The sequence below is a fragment of the Oncorhynchus masou genome, chromosome 24 (genome assembly GCF_036934945.1).
Source record: "Oncorhynchus masou masou isolate Uvic2021 chromosome 24, UVic_Omas_1.1, whole genome shotgun sequence".
NCBI lineage: Eukaryota > Metazoa > Chordata > Actinopteri > Salmoniformes > Salmonidae > Oncorhynchus > Oncorhynchus masou.
This window is the reverse complement of record NC_088235.1, coordinates 21,132,919-21,147,006: the sequence shown is the minus strand read 5'-3', so window position 1 is coordinate 21,147,006 and position 14,088 is coordinate 21,132,919. Positions and strand designations below refer to the sequence as shown.

Here is a 14,088-nt window from a genome sequence, read left to right as displayed (position 1 = left end):
CTCCATAGTTCTGGAGAGGAAAATCTCCACGAGGCAAAGTCGAGAGGAGCTGATAAGACGAGGAGTCCTCATTCCTGATCAAGGTGAGAGTTACGGTGGGAAAATGAATGTAATTAACAGTGTGCATTTGTTTAAGGCCCTCCCCCAACTCCCTGTTTCCCTCTGTGGCATTGTCATGCCAAAAACCACTCTCACAAGAGCTGCTGTCCTCTACTAACAATTTACCTGAATCAACAAGTTTGTGTTTTTATAACCAGTGGAAAACTCCCTGATGTTAGCTGTTGCTACGATGGGGAAGAAACCCAAACTGCAGTACCATCGAAGTTGTTTGTCCTCCTGGTAGTCACTGAAGAGCAAGAGTAATGAGGCCCAGGAGAGGACTCTATTGCTGCCCTCACTAACAACCCCCTCCCCCTACATTGTTACATTCTAATTTAACATTACTTCAAATCTGCAAGGATGAAAAATGACATTTTGTTCTTAAGGGAGTTAATCTCATGGTAAACGTAAATGTCTCAAGCCAGAAGCCTCCTTGTATTCCTCGTGTGTACTGTATACTGAGTGGATGTAAAATAGTAAATTAGCTTCATATCACCCCCTGCTAACTGTTAAATGTTTCCTTAGGACCAGAGGACCCAGTGAACCCTGAAACTCTAAATGGCCACGCCACGCTTAGTATGGGGTCAGAGGAGGTCAAAGTTAACATAGAGTCTCCTGAAACGCCTTCAGAGGAGAAGACTGAAGAGTCAGAGAATTCTGAAGACAAAGCAGGTATACTGGAATGCTTTTAACATGTTTGTCTGCAAGCAGGCCAAAGCTAATGAAATGGCATGGTCTAAATCCATTCAGTGTTTGATTGAATAATGTGTCCACTAGCGTTTCCTATTTTGGCTTTGACCTCCAAGCAGGAGTCTGAACAGAGCAATAACCCATCCACTGATGGCCAATATTACCCTGTTATACCTGCAGGAGTATTGCCATCTGAAGCTTTTAACGTGTTGTGGGGGTTTCTCAATTCAATTTGTATTGGTTTTTCCACCCCATATCCATTAAGATGTCTCCATCGCTGTTCATCTTTTAGCAGATGGCTGATCGGCACAGGGCTGCACACTCCAGCAGAATGTATCCAGATACACCTTCTATGTTAAATCCCCTTGATGCTTGGATAGAGAAATTAAAGAGTAGAAATCCCCTATTCTTAAGACCTGCAGGTCAAAGGAGTCTGTCACTTCTGCAATGATCAAATGCCTTCTGTACTCTTACTGATCATACCACTGGAGCCAGAGCTCTGGCCTCTTCAGATCAATAGTAAGCCACTCCACTGCTCCCCACTTAAGACCAAAGACAAACTGGAATGACTGGCTAGATCTCTCTCCAACGACACATTCAGAGTGGTTCAGCTGGTCAATGCAGGTTAGGAAAACTGATTCAATTGAGTTCTCAGTTCATTACAGAGCCATTTGGCACCCTGTCAGGGCAGATACTCAGGCTATGCTTCATCTACAGTGCCCGAGCACTGAGGGCACTGCCTGGCAATAATAATGTGCTGCTTTAATGAATGCATCGGGGGCATGGTCGTGACAGCTCAGATGAGTAAGAATGTGGAGAGAAATTATCCTATGTTGACCCCATAAGATATACTTTATAAGTCCATACTAGATGGACATTTGTCTCCTACTTTTGTCCCCTCCGATATAAACACACACGTTAGGTTAGAGTCACATCATAAAGGTTTGTTAGACCTTTCTTCATACCTCTGATATACAGTGGCTTGCAAACTTATTCACCCCCCTTGGCATTTTTCCTATTTTGTTGCCTTACAACATGGACTTAAATTGTTCTGCTGGAAGGTGAACCTCCATCCCAGTTTCAAATCTCTGGAAGACTGAAACTGAAACGGGTTTCCCTCAAGAATTTCCCTGTATTTAGCACCATCCATCATTCCTTCAATTCTGACCAGTTTGCCAGTCCCTGCCGATGAAAAACATCCCCACAGCATGATGGTGTTCTTATCTAACCAGAGTATCTTCTCAAATCATATCAAATTTAATTTGTCACATACACCTGGTTAGCAGATGTTAATGCGAGTGTAGCGAAATGCTTGTGCATCTAGTTCCGACCAGGCAGTAATAGCTAACAAATAATCTAACCTAACAATTTCGCAACAATTACCTTATACACACAAGTGTAAAGGAATTAATAAGAATATGTACATAAATATATATGAATGAGTGATGGCCAAACAGCTTAGGCAAGATGCAGTAGATTGCATAGAGTACAGTATATACATATGAGATGAGTAATGTAGGGTATGTAAACATTATATAAAGTGGCATTGTTTAAAGTGGCTAGTGATACATTTATTACATCCAATTTTTTATTATTAAAGTGGCTAGAGTTGAGTCAGTATGTTGGCAGCAGCCCCTTAATGTTAGTGATGGCTGTTTAACAGTCTGACGGCCTTGAGATAGAAGCTGTTTTTCAGTCTCTCGGTCCCTGCTTTGATGCACCTGTACTGACCTCGCCTTCTGGATGATAGCGGGGTGAACAGGCAGTGGCTCGGGTGGTTGTTGTCCTTGATGATCTTTTTGGCCTTCCTGTGACATCGGTTGGTCTAGGTGTCCTGGAGGGCAGGTAGATTGCCCCTGGTGATGCGTTGTGCAGACCTCACTACCCTCTGGAGAGCCTTGCGGTTGAGGGCGGAGCAGTTGCCGTACCAGGCGGTGATACAGCCGACAGGATGCTCTCAATTGTGGATCTGTAAAAGTTTGAGTGTTTTTGGTGGCAAGCCAAATTTCATCTGCCTTCTGAGGTTGAAGAGACCACGCTGTCTGTGTGGGTGGACCATTTCAGTTTGTCTGTGATGTGTATGCCAAGGAACTTAAAACTTCCCACCTTCTCCACTACTGTCCCGTCGAAGTGGATAGGGGGCTGCTCCCTCTGCTGTTTCCTGAAGTCATCTCCTTTGTTTAGTTGACATTGAGTGTGAGGTTATTTTCCTGACACCACACTCCGAGGGCCCTCACCTCCTCCCTGTAGGCCGTCTCGTCGTTGTTGGTAATCAAGCCTACCACTGTAGAGTCGTCTGCAAACTTGATTACATTTACATTTAACATTTAAGTCATTTGGCAGACGCTCTTATCCAGAGCAACTTACAAATTGGTGAATTCACCTTATGACATCCAGTGGAACAGCCACTTTACAATAGTGCATCTAAATCATTTAAGGGGGGGGGTGAGAAGGATTACTTTATCCTATCCTAGGTATTCCTTAAAGAGGTGGGGTTTCAGGTGTCTCCGGAAGGTGGTGATTGACTCCGCTGTCCTGGCGTCGTGAGGGAGTTTGTTCCACCATTGGGGGGCCAGAGCAGCGAACAGTTTTGACTGGGCTGAGCGGGAACTGTACTTCCTCAGTGGTAGGGAGGCGAGCAGGCCAGAGGTGGATGAACGCAGTGCCCTTGTTTGGGTGTAGGGCCTGATCAGAGCCTGGAGGTACTGCGGTGCCGTTCCCCTCACAGCTCCGTAGGCAAGCACCATGGTCTTGTAGCGGATGCGCGCTTCAACTGGAATCCAGTGGAGAGAGCGGAGGAGTGGGGTGACGTGAGAGAACTTGGGAAGGTTGAACACCAGACGGGCTGCGGCGTTCTGGATGAGTTGTAGGGGTTTAATGGCACAGGCAGGGAGCCCAGCCAACAGCGAGTTGCAGTAGTCCAGACGGGAGATGACAAGTGCCTGGATTAGGACCTGCGCCGCTTCCTGTGTGAGGCAGGGTCGTACTCTGCGGATGTTGTAGAGCATGAACCTACAGGAACGGGCCACCGCCTTGATGTTAGTTGAGAACGACAGGGTGTTGTCCAGGATCACGCCAAGGTTCTTAGCGCTCTGGGAGGAGGACACAATGGAGTTGTCAACCGTGATGGCGAGATCATGGAACGGGCAGTCCTTCCCCGGGAGGAAGAGCAGCTCCGTCTTGCCGAGGTTCAGCTTGAGGTGGTGATCCGTCATCCACACTGATATGTCTGCCAGACATGCAGAGATGCGATTCGCCACCTGGTCATCAGAAGGGGGAAAGGAGAAGATTAATTGTGTGTCGTCTGCATAGCAATGATAGGAGAGACCATGTGAGGTTATGACAGAGCCAAGTGACTTGGTGTATAGCGAGAATAGGAGAGGGCCTAGAACAGAGCCCTGGGGGACACCAGTGGTGAGAGCGCGTGGTGAGGAGACAGATTCTCGCCACGCCACCTGGTAGGAGCGACCTGTCAGGTAGGACGCAATCCAAGCGTGGGCCGCGCCGGAGATGCCCAACTCGGAGAGGGTGGAGAGGAGGATCTGATGGTTCACAGTATCGAAGGCAGCCGATAGGTCTAGAAGGATGAGAGCAGAGGAGAGAGAGTTAGCTTTAGCAGTGCGGAGCACCTCCGTGATACAGAGAAGAGCAGTCTCAGTTGAATGACTAGTCTTGAAACCTGACTGATTTGGATCAAGAAGGTCATTCTGAGAGAGATAGCGGGAGAGCTGGCCAAGGACGGCACGTTCAAGAGTTTTGGAGAGAAAAGAAAGAAGGGATACTGGTCTGTAGTTGTTGACATCGGAGGGATCGAGTGTAGGTTTTTTCAGAAGGGGTGCAACTCTCGCTCTCTTGAAGACGGAAGGGACGTAGCCAGCGGTCAGGGATGAGTTGATGAGCGAGGTGAGGTAAGGGAGAAGGTCTCCGGAAATGGTCTGGAGAAGAGAGGAGGGGATAGGGTCAAGCGGGCAGGTTGTTGGGCGGCCGGCCGTCACAAGAAGCGAGATTTCATCTGGAGAGAGAGGGAGAAAGAGGTCAGAGCACAGGGTAGGGCAGTGTGAGCAGAACCAGCGGTGTCGTTTGACTTAGCAAACGAGGATCGGATGTCGTCGACCTTCTTTTCAAAATGGTTGACAAAGTCATCTGCGGAGAGGGAGGAGGGGGGGGGGAGGAGGATTCAGGAGGGAGGAGAAGGTGGCAAAGAGCTACCTAGGGTTAGAGGCAGATGCTTGGAATTTAGAGTGGTAGAAAGTGGCTTTAGCAGCAGAGACAGAGGAGGAAAATGTAGAGAGGAGGGAGTGAAAGGATGCCAGGTCCGCAGGGAGGCGAGTTTTCCTCCATTTCCGCTCGGCTGCCCGGAGCCCTGTTCTGTGAGCTCGCAATGAGTCGTCGAGCCACGGAGCTGGAGGGGAGGACCGAGCCGGCCTGGAGGATAGGGGACATAGAGAGTCAAAGGATGCAGAAAGGGAAGAGAGGAGGGTTGAGGAGGCAGAATCAGGAGATAGGTTGGAGAAGGTTTGAGCAGAGGGAAGAGATGATAGGATGGAAGAGGAGAGAGTAGCGGGGGAGAGAGAGCGAAGGTTGGGACGGCGCGATACCATCCGAGTAGATGCAGTGTGGGAAGTGTTGGATGAGAGCGAGAGGGAAAAGGATACAAGGTAGTGGTCGGAGACTTGGAGGGGAGTTGCAATGAGGTTAGTGGAAGAACAGCATCTAATAAAGATGAGGTCGAGCGTATTGCCTGCCTTGTGAGTAGGGGGGGAAGGTGAGAGGGTGAGGTCAAAAGAGGAGAGGAGTGGAAAGAAGGAGGCAGAGAGGAATGAGTCAAAGGTAGACGTGGGGAGGTTAAAGTCGCCCAGGACTGTGAGCCGTCCTCAGGAAAGGAGCTTATCAAGGCATCAAGCTCATTGATGAACTCTCCGAGGGAACCTGGAGGGCGATAAATGATAAGGATGTTAAGCTTGAAAGGGCTGGTAACTGTGACAGCATGGAATTCAAAGGAGGCGATAGACAGATGGGTAAGGGGAGAAAGAGAGAATGACCACTTGGGAGAGATGAGGATCCCGGTGCCACCACCCCGCTGACCAGAAGCTCTTGGGGTGTGCGAGAACACGTGGGCGGACGAAGAGAGAGCAGTAGGAGTAGCAGTGTTATCTGTGGTGATCCATGTTTCCGTCAGTGCCAAGAAGTCGAGGGACTGGAGGGAGGCATAGGCTGAGATGAACTCTGCCTTGTTGGCCGCAGATCGGCAGTTCCAGAGGCTACCGGAGACCTGGAACTCCACGTGGGTCGTGCGCGCTGGGACCACCAGATTCGGGTGGCCGCGGCCACGCGGTGTGGAGCGTTTGTATGGTCTGTGCAGAGAGGAGAGAACAGGGATAGATAGACACATAGTTGACAGGCTACAGAAGAGGCTACGCTAATGCAGAGGAGATTGGAATGACAAGTGGACTACACGTCTCGAATGTTCAGAAAGTTAAGCTTACGTAGCAAGAATCTTATTGACTAAAATGATTGAAATGATACAGTACTGCTGGAGTAGGCTAGCTGGCAGTGGCTGCGTTGTTGACTTTGTAGGCTAGCTGGCAGTGGCTGCGTTGTTGACACTACACTAATCAAGTCGTTCCGTTGAGTGTAATAGTTTCTACAGTGCTGCTATTCGGGGGCTAGCTGGCTAGCTAGCAGTGTTGATTACGTTACGTTACGTTAAAAGAACGACAATAGCTGGCTAGCTAACCTAGAAAATCGCTCTAGACTACACAATTGTCTTTGAAACAAAGACGGCTATGTAGCTAGCTAGCTACGATCAAACAAATCAAACCGTTGTACTGTAATGAAGTGAAATGAAAATGTGATACTACCTGTGGAGCGAAGCGGAATGTTGACCGGGTTGTTGAAGTTCTATTCGGTAGACGTTGGCTAGCTGTTGGCTAGCTAGCTAGCAGTATCTCCTACGTTAAGGACAACAGATAGCTGGCTAGCTAACCTCGGTAAATTAAGATAATCACTCTAAGTCTACACACTCTAAACTACACAATTATCTTGGATACGAAGACAGCAAAGACAACTATGTAGCTAGCTAACACTACACTAATCAAGTCGTTCAGTTGAGTGTAATAGTTTCTACAGTGCTGGTATTCGGTGGACGTTAGCTAGCTGCTGGGCAGATAGCAGTGTAGACTACGTTAGGACGACGAAATACGATAATTACTCAATTATCTTTGATACAAAGACGGCTATGTAGCTAGCTAAGAAGAAATTGCTAAGATTAGACAAATCAAACCGTTGTACTATAATGAAATGTAATGAAAAGTTATACTACCTGCGGACCGAAGTGTAGATGCGACCGCTCGCTCCAACCCGGAAGTAGAAATTGAGTTGGAGGCATGTATGGCCACGCAGTCATGGGTGAACAGGGAGTACAGGAGAGGGCTGAGAACGCACCCTTGTGGGGCCCCAGTGTTGAGGATCAGCGGGGTGGAGATGTTGTTATCTACCCTCACAACCTGGGGGTGGCCCGTCAGGAAGTCCAGAACCCAGTTGCACGGGGCAAGGTCGAGACCCAGGGTACTATGGTGCTAAATGCTGAGCTGTAGTCGATGAACAGTATTCCTACATAGGTATTCCTCATTGTCTCCAACATGCCTTTTGGCGAACACCAAACGTGTTTGCTAATTTTTTTCTTAAGCAATGGCTTTTTTCTTGCCACTCTTCCGTAAAGCCGAACTCTGTGGAGTGTACGGCTTAAAGTGGTCCTATGGACAGATACTCTAATCTCTGCGGTGGAGCTTTGCAGCTCCTTTAGGGTTATCTTTGGTCTCTTTGTTGCCTCTCTGATTAATGCCCTTCTTGCCTGGTCCGTGAGTTTTGGTGGGCGGCCCTCTCTTGGCAGGTTTGTTGTGGTGCCATATTCTTTACATTTTTTAATAATGGATTTAACGGTGCTCCGTGGGATGGTCAAAGTTTCAGAAATTATTTTATAACCCAACCCTGATCTGTACTTCTCCCCAACTTTGTCCCTGACCTGTTTGGAGAGCTACTTGGTCTTCATGGTGCCACTTGCTTGGTGGTGCACCTTGCTTAGTGGTGTTGCAGACTCTGGGGCCTTTCAGAAAATGTGTATATCTACTGAGAAGTGGTCCTATGGACAGATACTCTTAAATTGCACACAGGTGGACTTTATTTAACTAATTATGTGACTTCTGAAGGTAATTTGTTGCACCAGATCTTATTTAGGGACTTCATAGCAAAGGGGGTGAATACATATGCACACACCACTTTTCAGTTTTACATTTTCTTTTCACTTCACCAATTTGGACTATTTTGTGTATGTCCATAGCATGACATCCAAATAAAAATCTATTTAAATTACAGGTTGTAATGCAACAAAATAGGAAAAAATGCCAACAGGGGTGAATGCATTTGCATGGCACTGTAAACACACGTTAGGTTGGAGGTCAGGTCACAGCTTTCTTCATTCCTCCGATATGCACATAATGCACCGACTTTATGTTCCCCACTTTTACCATTATTAGTGAGACCGTGTCTGTCTGACTCCCTCCATCTGGGTGTTGGTAAATGACAGGAGAGGTTGCTCTGCTCCCCCTCCTCTACCCTCGTAGTGACAAATGAAAACAAAGCTACTCCAAATGGGAACCAGGCCAGAACGAACCAGGCCAGAATGCGGGAGGCCCCCCAAAAAAGCCCTACCACTGCACCTCCCACATCAGCTGGTGGGGTTACAGCAGGGCGCAGGGACGGAATCATGGGCGGTAAAAAGCTGGCCAAAAGCACAGGCAAGCAAGCTACTGCTCTGTCCCACAAACATAACCCTCGAAACAATTACCGTGGGAGTGGTGAGTATCAGTGGTGCTGGTTGGTTGGGAGAGAGAGAGAAGCCTGTTTGCATGCAAAACCCATCTTCGCATGTGGAAGGCCTCCCTCCGTCCATCAGTCCATCCATCCTTGTCCCCCCTCAGGAATGAATGGTAGTGTCCATACTAGAATAGGCTGAGGATTTACAGTATTTGAAAGTTTGTTTTTTTTTGTAGAAAAAAGGGAAGTGAGAAGAGTGTGTACAGAATGTTGCCTGCAAAGACTTTTACACAGCAGAGCACTACAATGAGACAATGTGTCCCATTTGTGTTCCCCTGCTTGCTGTCTGCCTGCTGCCTCTCTGCCTGCTGCCTCTCTGCCTGCTGCCTTCCTGCTGCCTTCCTTCTGCCTGCCTGCGTCTGTCTGTTGTTTGCCTGCTGTCTACTTGCTGTCTGCCTGCTGCCTTCCTGCTGCCTACCTGCAGTCTGCCTGCCTGCCTGCTGTCTGCCTGCTGTCTTTCTGCTGTCTGCCTCTGAGAACCCGTGCTCATGTGGTTTCTTTTTGTCTTTGGTGCATGAGGATCTGGTTCATGGATCGTTTGGTTCCCCAGGTCCTGCGTGGCCATGTCGTGTCTGTCTGTCTGTCTGTCTGTCTGTCTGTCTGTCTGTCTGTCTGTCTGTCTGTCTGTCTGTGTGCCAGCGTCTGTGCACATGTCTCATTTGACCCCATTAGAATAAACTATGCTACTCAGGGCCAATAGTGTTGCATGTGATGGGCATGCCTGCCAAACTATGTATTTTATGAGTTTCTGTAAAGAAATGCCATATTTTGGGCTCTCCATATTTCTGTTTTATGTCTATTGTTATCATCTGGCTCTAGTAATCTTTGAGTTCACATTGTTCTCTTGTTGAGTGACAGTAGTTTATTGAGTTCACATTGTTCTCTTGTTGAGAGACATTAGTTTATTGAGTTCACATTGTTCTCTTGTTGAGTGACAGTAGTTTATTGAGTTCACATTGTTCTCTTGTTGAGTGGCAGTAGTTTATTGAGTTCACATTGTTCTCTTGTTGAGTGACAGTAGGTTATTGAGATCACATTGTTCTCTTGTTGAGTGACAGTAGGTTATTGAGTTCACATTGTTCTCTTGTTGAGTGACAGTAGGTTATTGAGTTCACATTGTTCTCTTGTTGAGTAACAGTAGTTTATTGAGTTCACATTGTTCTCTTGTTGAGTGGCAGTAGTTTATTGAGTTCACATTGTTCTCTTGTTGGATGACAGTTTATTGAGATCACATTGTTCTCTTGTTGAGTGACAGTAGTTTATTGAGATCACATTGTTCTCTTGTTGAGTGACAGTAGTTTATTGAGATCACATTGTTCTCTTGTTGAGTGGCAGTAGTTTATTGAGATCACATTGTTCTCTTGTTGAGTGGCAGTAGTTTATTGAGTTCACATTGTTCTCTTGTTGAGTGACAGTAGGTTATTGAGTTCGCATTGTTCTCTTGAGTGACAGTAGTTTATTGAGATCACATTGTTCTCTTGTTGAGTGGCAGTAGGTTATTGAGTTCGCATTGTTCTATTGTTGAGTGACAGTAGGTTATTGAGTTCACATTGTTCTCTTGTTGAGTGACAGTAGTTTATTGAGATCACATTGTTCTCTTGTTGAGTGGCAGTAGGTTATTGAGTTCACATTGTTCTCTTGTTGAGTGACAGTAGTTTATTGAGTTCACATTGTTCTCTTGTTGAGTGACAGTAGTTTATTGAGTTCACATTGTTCTCTTGTTGAGTGACAGTAGGTTATTGAGATCACATTGTTCTCTTGTTGAGTGACAGTAGTTTATTGAGTTCACATTGTTCTCTTGTTGAGTGACAGTAGTTTATTGAGATCACATTGTTCTCTTGTTGAGTGGCAGTAGTTTATTGAGATTACATTGTTCTCTTGTTGAGTGACAGTAGTTTATTGAGTTCACATTGTTTTTTTGTTGAGTGACAGTAGTTTATTGAGTTCACATTGTTCTCTTGTTGAGTGACAGTTTATTGAGTTCACATTGCTCTCCTGTTGAATGACAGTAGTTGATTTGGTTTTGAATAGCTTCGGTATATCTACCAAATGGCGTTTCCACAATACAACCTCTATCCACAATACTGCCTGTATCCACAATACAACCTCTATCCACAATTCGGCCTGTATCCAAAACACAACCTCTATCCACAATTCTGCCTGTATCCACAATACAGCCTGTATCCAAAATACAATCTCTATCCACAATTCGGCCTGTATCCACAATGCGGCCTGTATCCACAATGCGGCCTGTATCCACAATGCGGCCTGTATCCACAGTACGACCTCTATCCACAATGCGGCCTGTATCCACAGTACGACCTCTATCCACAATGCGGCCTGTATCCACAATGCGGCCTGTATCCATAATGCGGCCTGTATCCACAATACCACCTCTATCCACAATACGACCTCTATCCACAATGTGGCCTGTATCCACAATTCGGCCTGTATCCATAATGCGGCCTGTATCCACAATACCACCTCTATCCACAATACGACCTCTATCCACAATGTGGCCTGTATCCACAATACCACCTCTATCCACAATTCGGCCTGTATCCACAATGCGGCCTGTATCCACAATACCACCTCTATCCACAATACGACCTCTATCCACAATGTGGCCTGTATCCACAATTCTGCCTGTATCCACAATTCGGCCTGTATCCACAATGCGGCCTGTAACCACAATGCGGCCTGTATCCACAATACGGCCTGTATCCACAATGCGGCCTGTATCCACAATGCGGCCTGTATCCACAATACGGCCTGTATCCACAATGCGGCCTGTATCCACAATACGGCCTGTATCCACAATGCGGCCTGTATCCACAATACGCCCTGTATCCACAATACGCCCTGTATCCACAATACGGCCTGTATCCACAATGCGGCCTGTATCCACAATGCGGCCTGTATCCACAATGCGGCCTGTATCCACAATTCGGCCTGTATCCACAATACGACCTCTATCCACAATGTGGCCTGTATCCACAATGTGGCCTGTATCCATAATGCGGCCTGTATCCACAATACCACCTCTATCCACAATACGACCTCTATCCACAATGTGGCCTGTATCCACAATTCTGCCTGTATCCACAGTACGACCTCTATCCACAATACGACCTCTATCCACAATGCGGGCCTGTATCCACAATACAGCCTGTATCCACAATGCGGCCTGTATCCACAATACGCCCTGTATCCACAATACGGCCTGTATCCAAAATACGGCCTGTATCCAAAATACGGCCTGTATCCAAAATACGGCCTGTATCCACAATACGACCTCTATCCACAATACGACCTCTATCCACAATACGACCTCTATCCACAATACGACCTCTATCCACAATGCGGCCTGTATCCACAATACGGCCTGTATCCACAATACGACCTCTATCCACAATACGACCTCTATCCACAATACGACCTCTATCCACAATACGACCTCTATCCACAATGCGGCCTGTATCCACAATACGCCCTGTATCCACAATACGGCCTCTATCCACAATACGACCTCTATCCACAATACGGCCTGTATCCAAAATACGGCCTGTATCCAAAATACGGCCTGTATCCACAATACGACCTCTATCCACAATACGACCTCTATCCACAATACGACCTCTATCCACAATTCGGCCTGTATCCACAATACGACCTCTATCCACAATGTGGCCTGTATCCACAATGTGGCCTGTATCCATAATGCGGCCTGTATCCACAATACCACCTCTATCCACAATACGACCTCTATCCACAATGTGGCCTGTATCCACAATTCTGCCTGTATCCACAGTACGACCTCTATCCACAATACGACCTCTATCCACAATGCGGGCCTGTATCCACAATACAGCCTGTATCCACAATGCGGCCTGTATCCACAATACGCCCTGTATCCACAATACGGCCTGTATCCAAAATACGGCCTGTATCCAAAATACGGCCTTTATCCAAAATACGGCCTGTATCCACAATACGACCTCTATCCACAATACGACCTCTATCCACAATACGACCTCTATCCACAATACGACCTCTATCCACAATGCGGCCTGTATCCACAATACGTCCTGTATCCACAATACGACCTCTATCCACAATACGACCTCTATCCACAATACGACCTCTATCCACAATACGACCTCTATCCACAATGCGGCCTGTATCCACAATACGCCCTGTATCCACAATACGGCCTCTATCCACAATACGACCTCTATCCACAATACGGCCTGTATCCAAAATACGGCCTGTATCCAAAATACGGCCTGTATCCACAATACGACCTCTATCCACAATACGACCTCTATCCACAATACGACCTCTATCCACAATACGACCTCTATCCACAATGCGGCCTGTATCCACAATTCTGCCTGTATCCACAATTCAGCCTGTATCCACAATGCGGCCTGTATCCACAATGAGGCCTGTATCCACAATGAGGCCTGTATCCACAATGCGGCCTGTATCCACAATGCGGCCTGTATCCAAAATGCGGCCTGTATCCACAATACGGCCTGTATCCACAATACGGCCTGTATCCACAATACCACCTCTATCCACAGTACGACCTCTATCCACAATGCGGCCTGTATCCACAATTCGGCCTGTATCCACAATGCGGCTTGTATCCACAATGCGGCCTGTATCCACATTGCGGCCTGTATCCACATTGCGGCCTGTATCCACAATGCGGCCTGTATCCACAATGCGGCCTGTATCCACAATGCGGCCTGTATCCACAGTACGACCTCTATCCACAATACGGCCTGTATCCACAATACGGCCTGTATCCACAATGCGGCCTGTATCCACAATGCGGCCTGTATCCACAATGCGGCCTGTATCCACAGTACGACCTCTATCCACAATGCGGCCTGTATCCACAATGCGGCCTGTATCCACAATGCGGCCTGTATCCACAATGCGGCCTGTATCCACAGTACGACCTCTATCCACAATGCGGCCTGTATCCACAATGCGGCCTGTATCCACAATGCGGCCTGTTTCCAAAATACGGCCTGTATCCACAATACGGCCTGTAACTACAATGCGGCCTGTTTCCAAAATACGGCCTGTATCCACAATACGGCCTGTATCCACAATACGGCCTGTTTCCAAAATACGGCCTGTATCCACAATACGGCCTGTAACCACAATGCGGCCTGTAACCACAATGAGGCCTGTATCCACAATGAGGCCTGTATCCACAGTACGACCTCTATCCACAATACGGCCTGTATCCACAATACGACCTCTATCCACAATGCGGCCTGTATCCACAATGCGGCCTGTATCCACAATGCGGCCTGTATCCACAATGAGGCCTGTAACCACAATGCGGCCTGTAACCACAATGAGGCCTGTATCCACAGTACGACCTGTATCCACAATGCGGCCTGT

The 14,088-nt window shown here is 47.3% G+C and overlaps 1 protein-coding gene across 3 annotated transcripts in view; it reads left to right on the top strand.

Annotated features, from left to right (window-relative positions):
• The window catches only part of LOC135511891 (phosphatase and actin regulator 2-like), a 76,363-nt gene that overhangs the window by 43,089 nt on the left and 19,186 nt on the right, over positions 1-14,088 (top strand). For all 3 annotated transcript variants that reach the window (XM_064933402.1, XM_064933404.1, XM_064933403.1), the window contains exons 3-4: positions 9-83; positions 625-771. In XM_064933402.1, the coding sequence (XP_064789474.1) occupies positions 9-83; positions 625-771 (222 nt within the window). The remainder of the gene's footprint in view (positions 1-8; positions 84-624; positions 772-14,088) is intronic.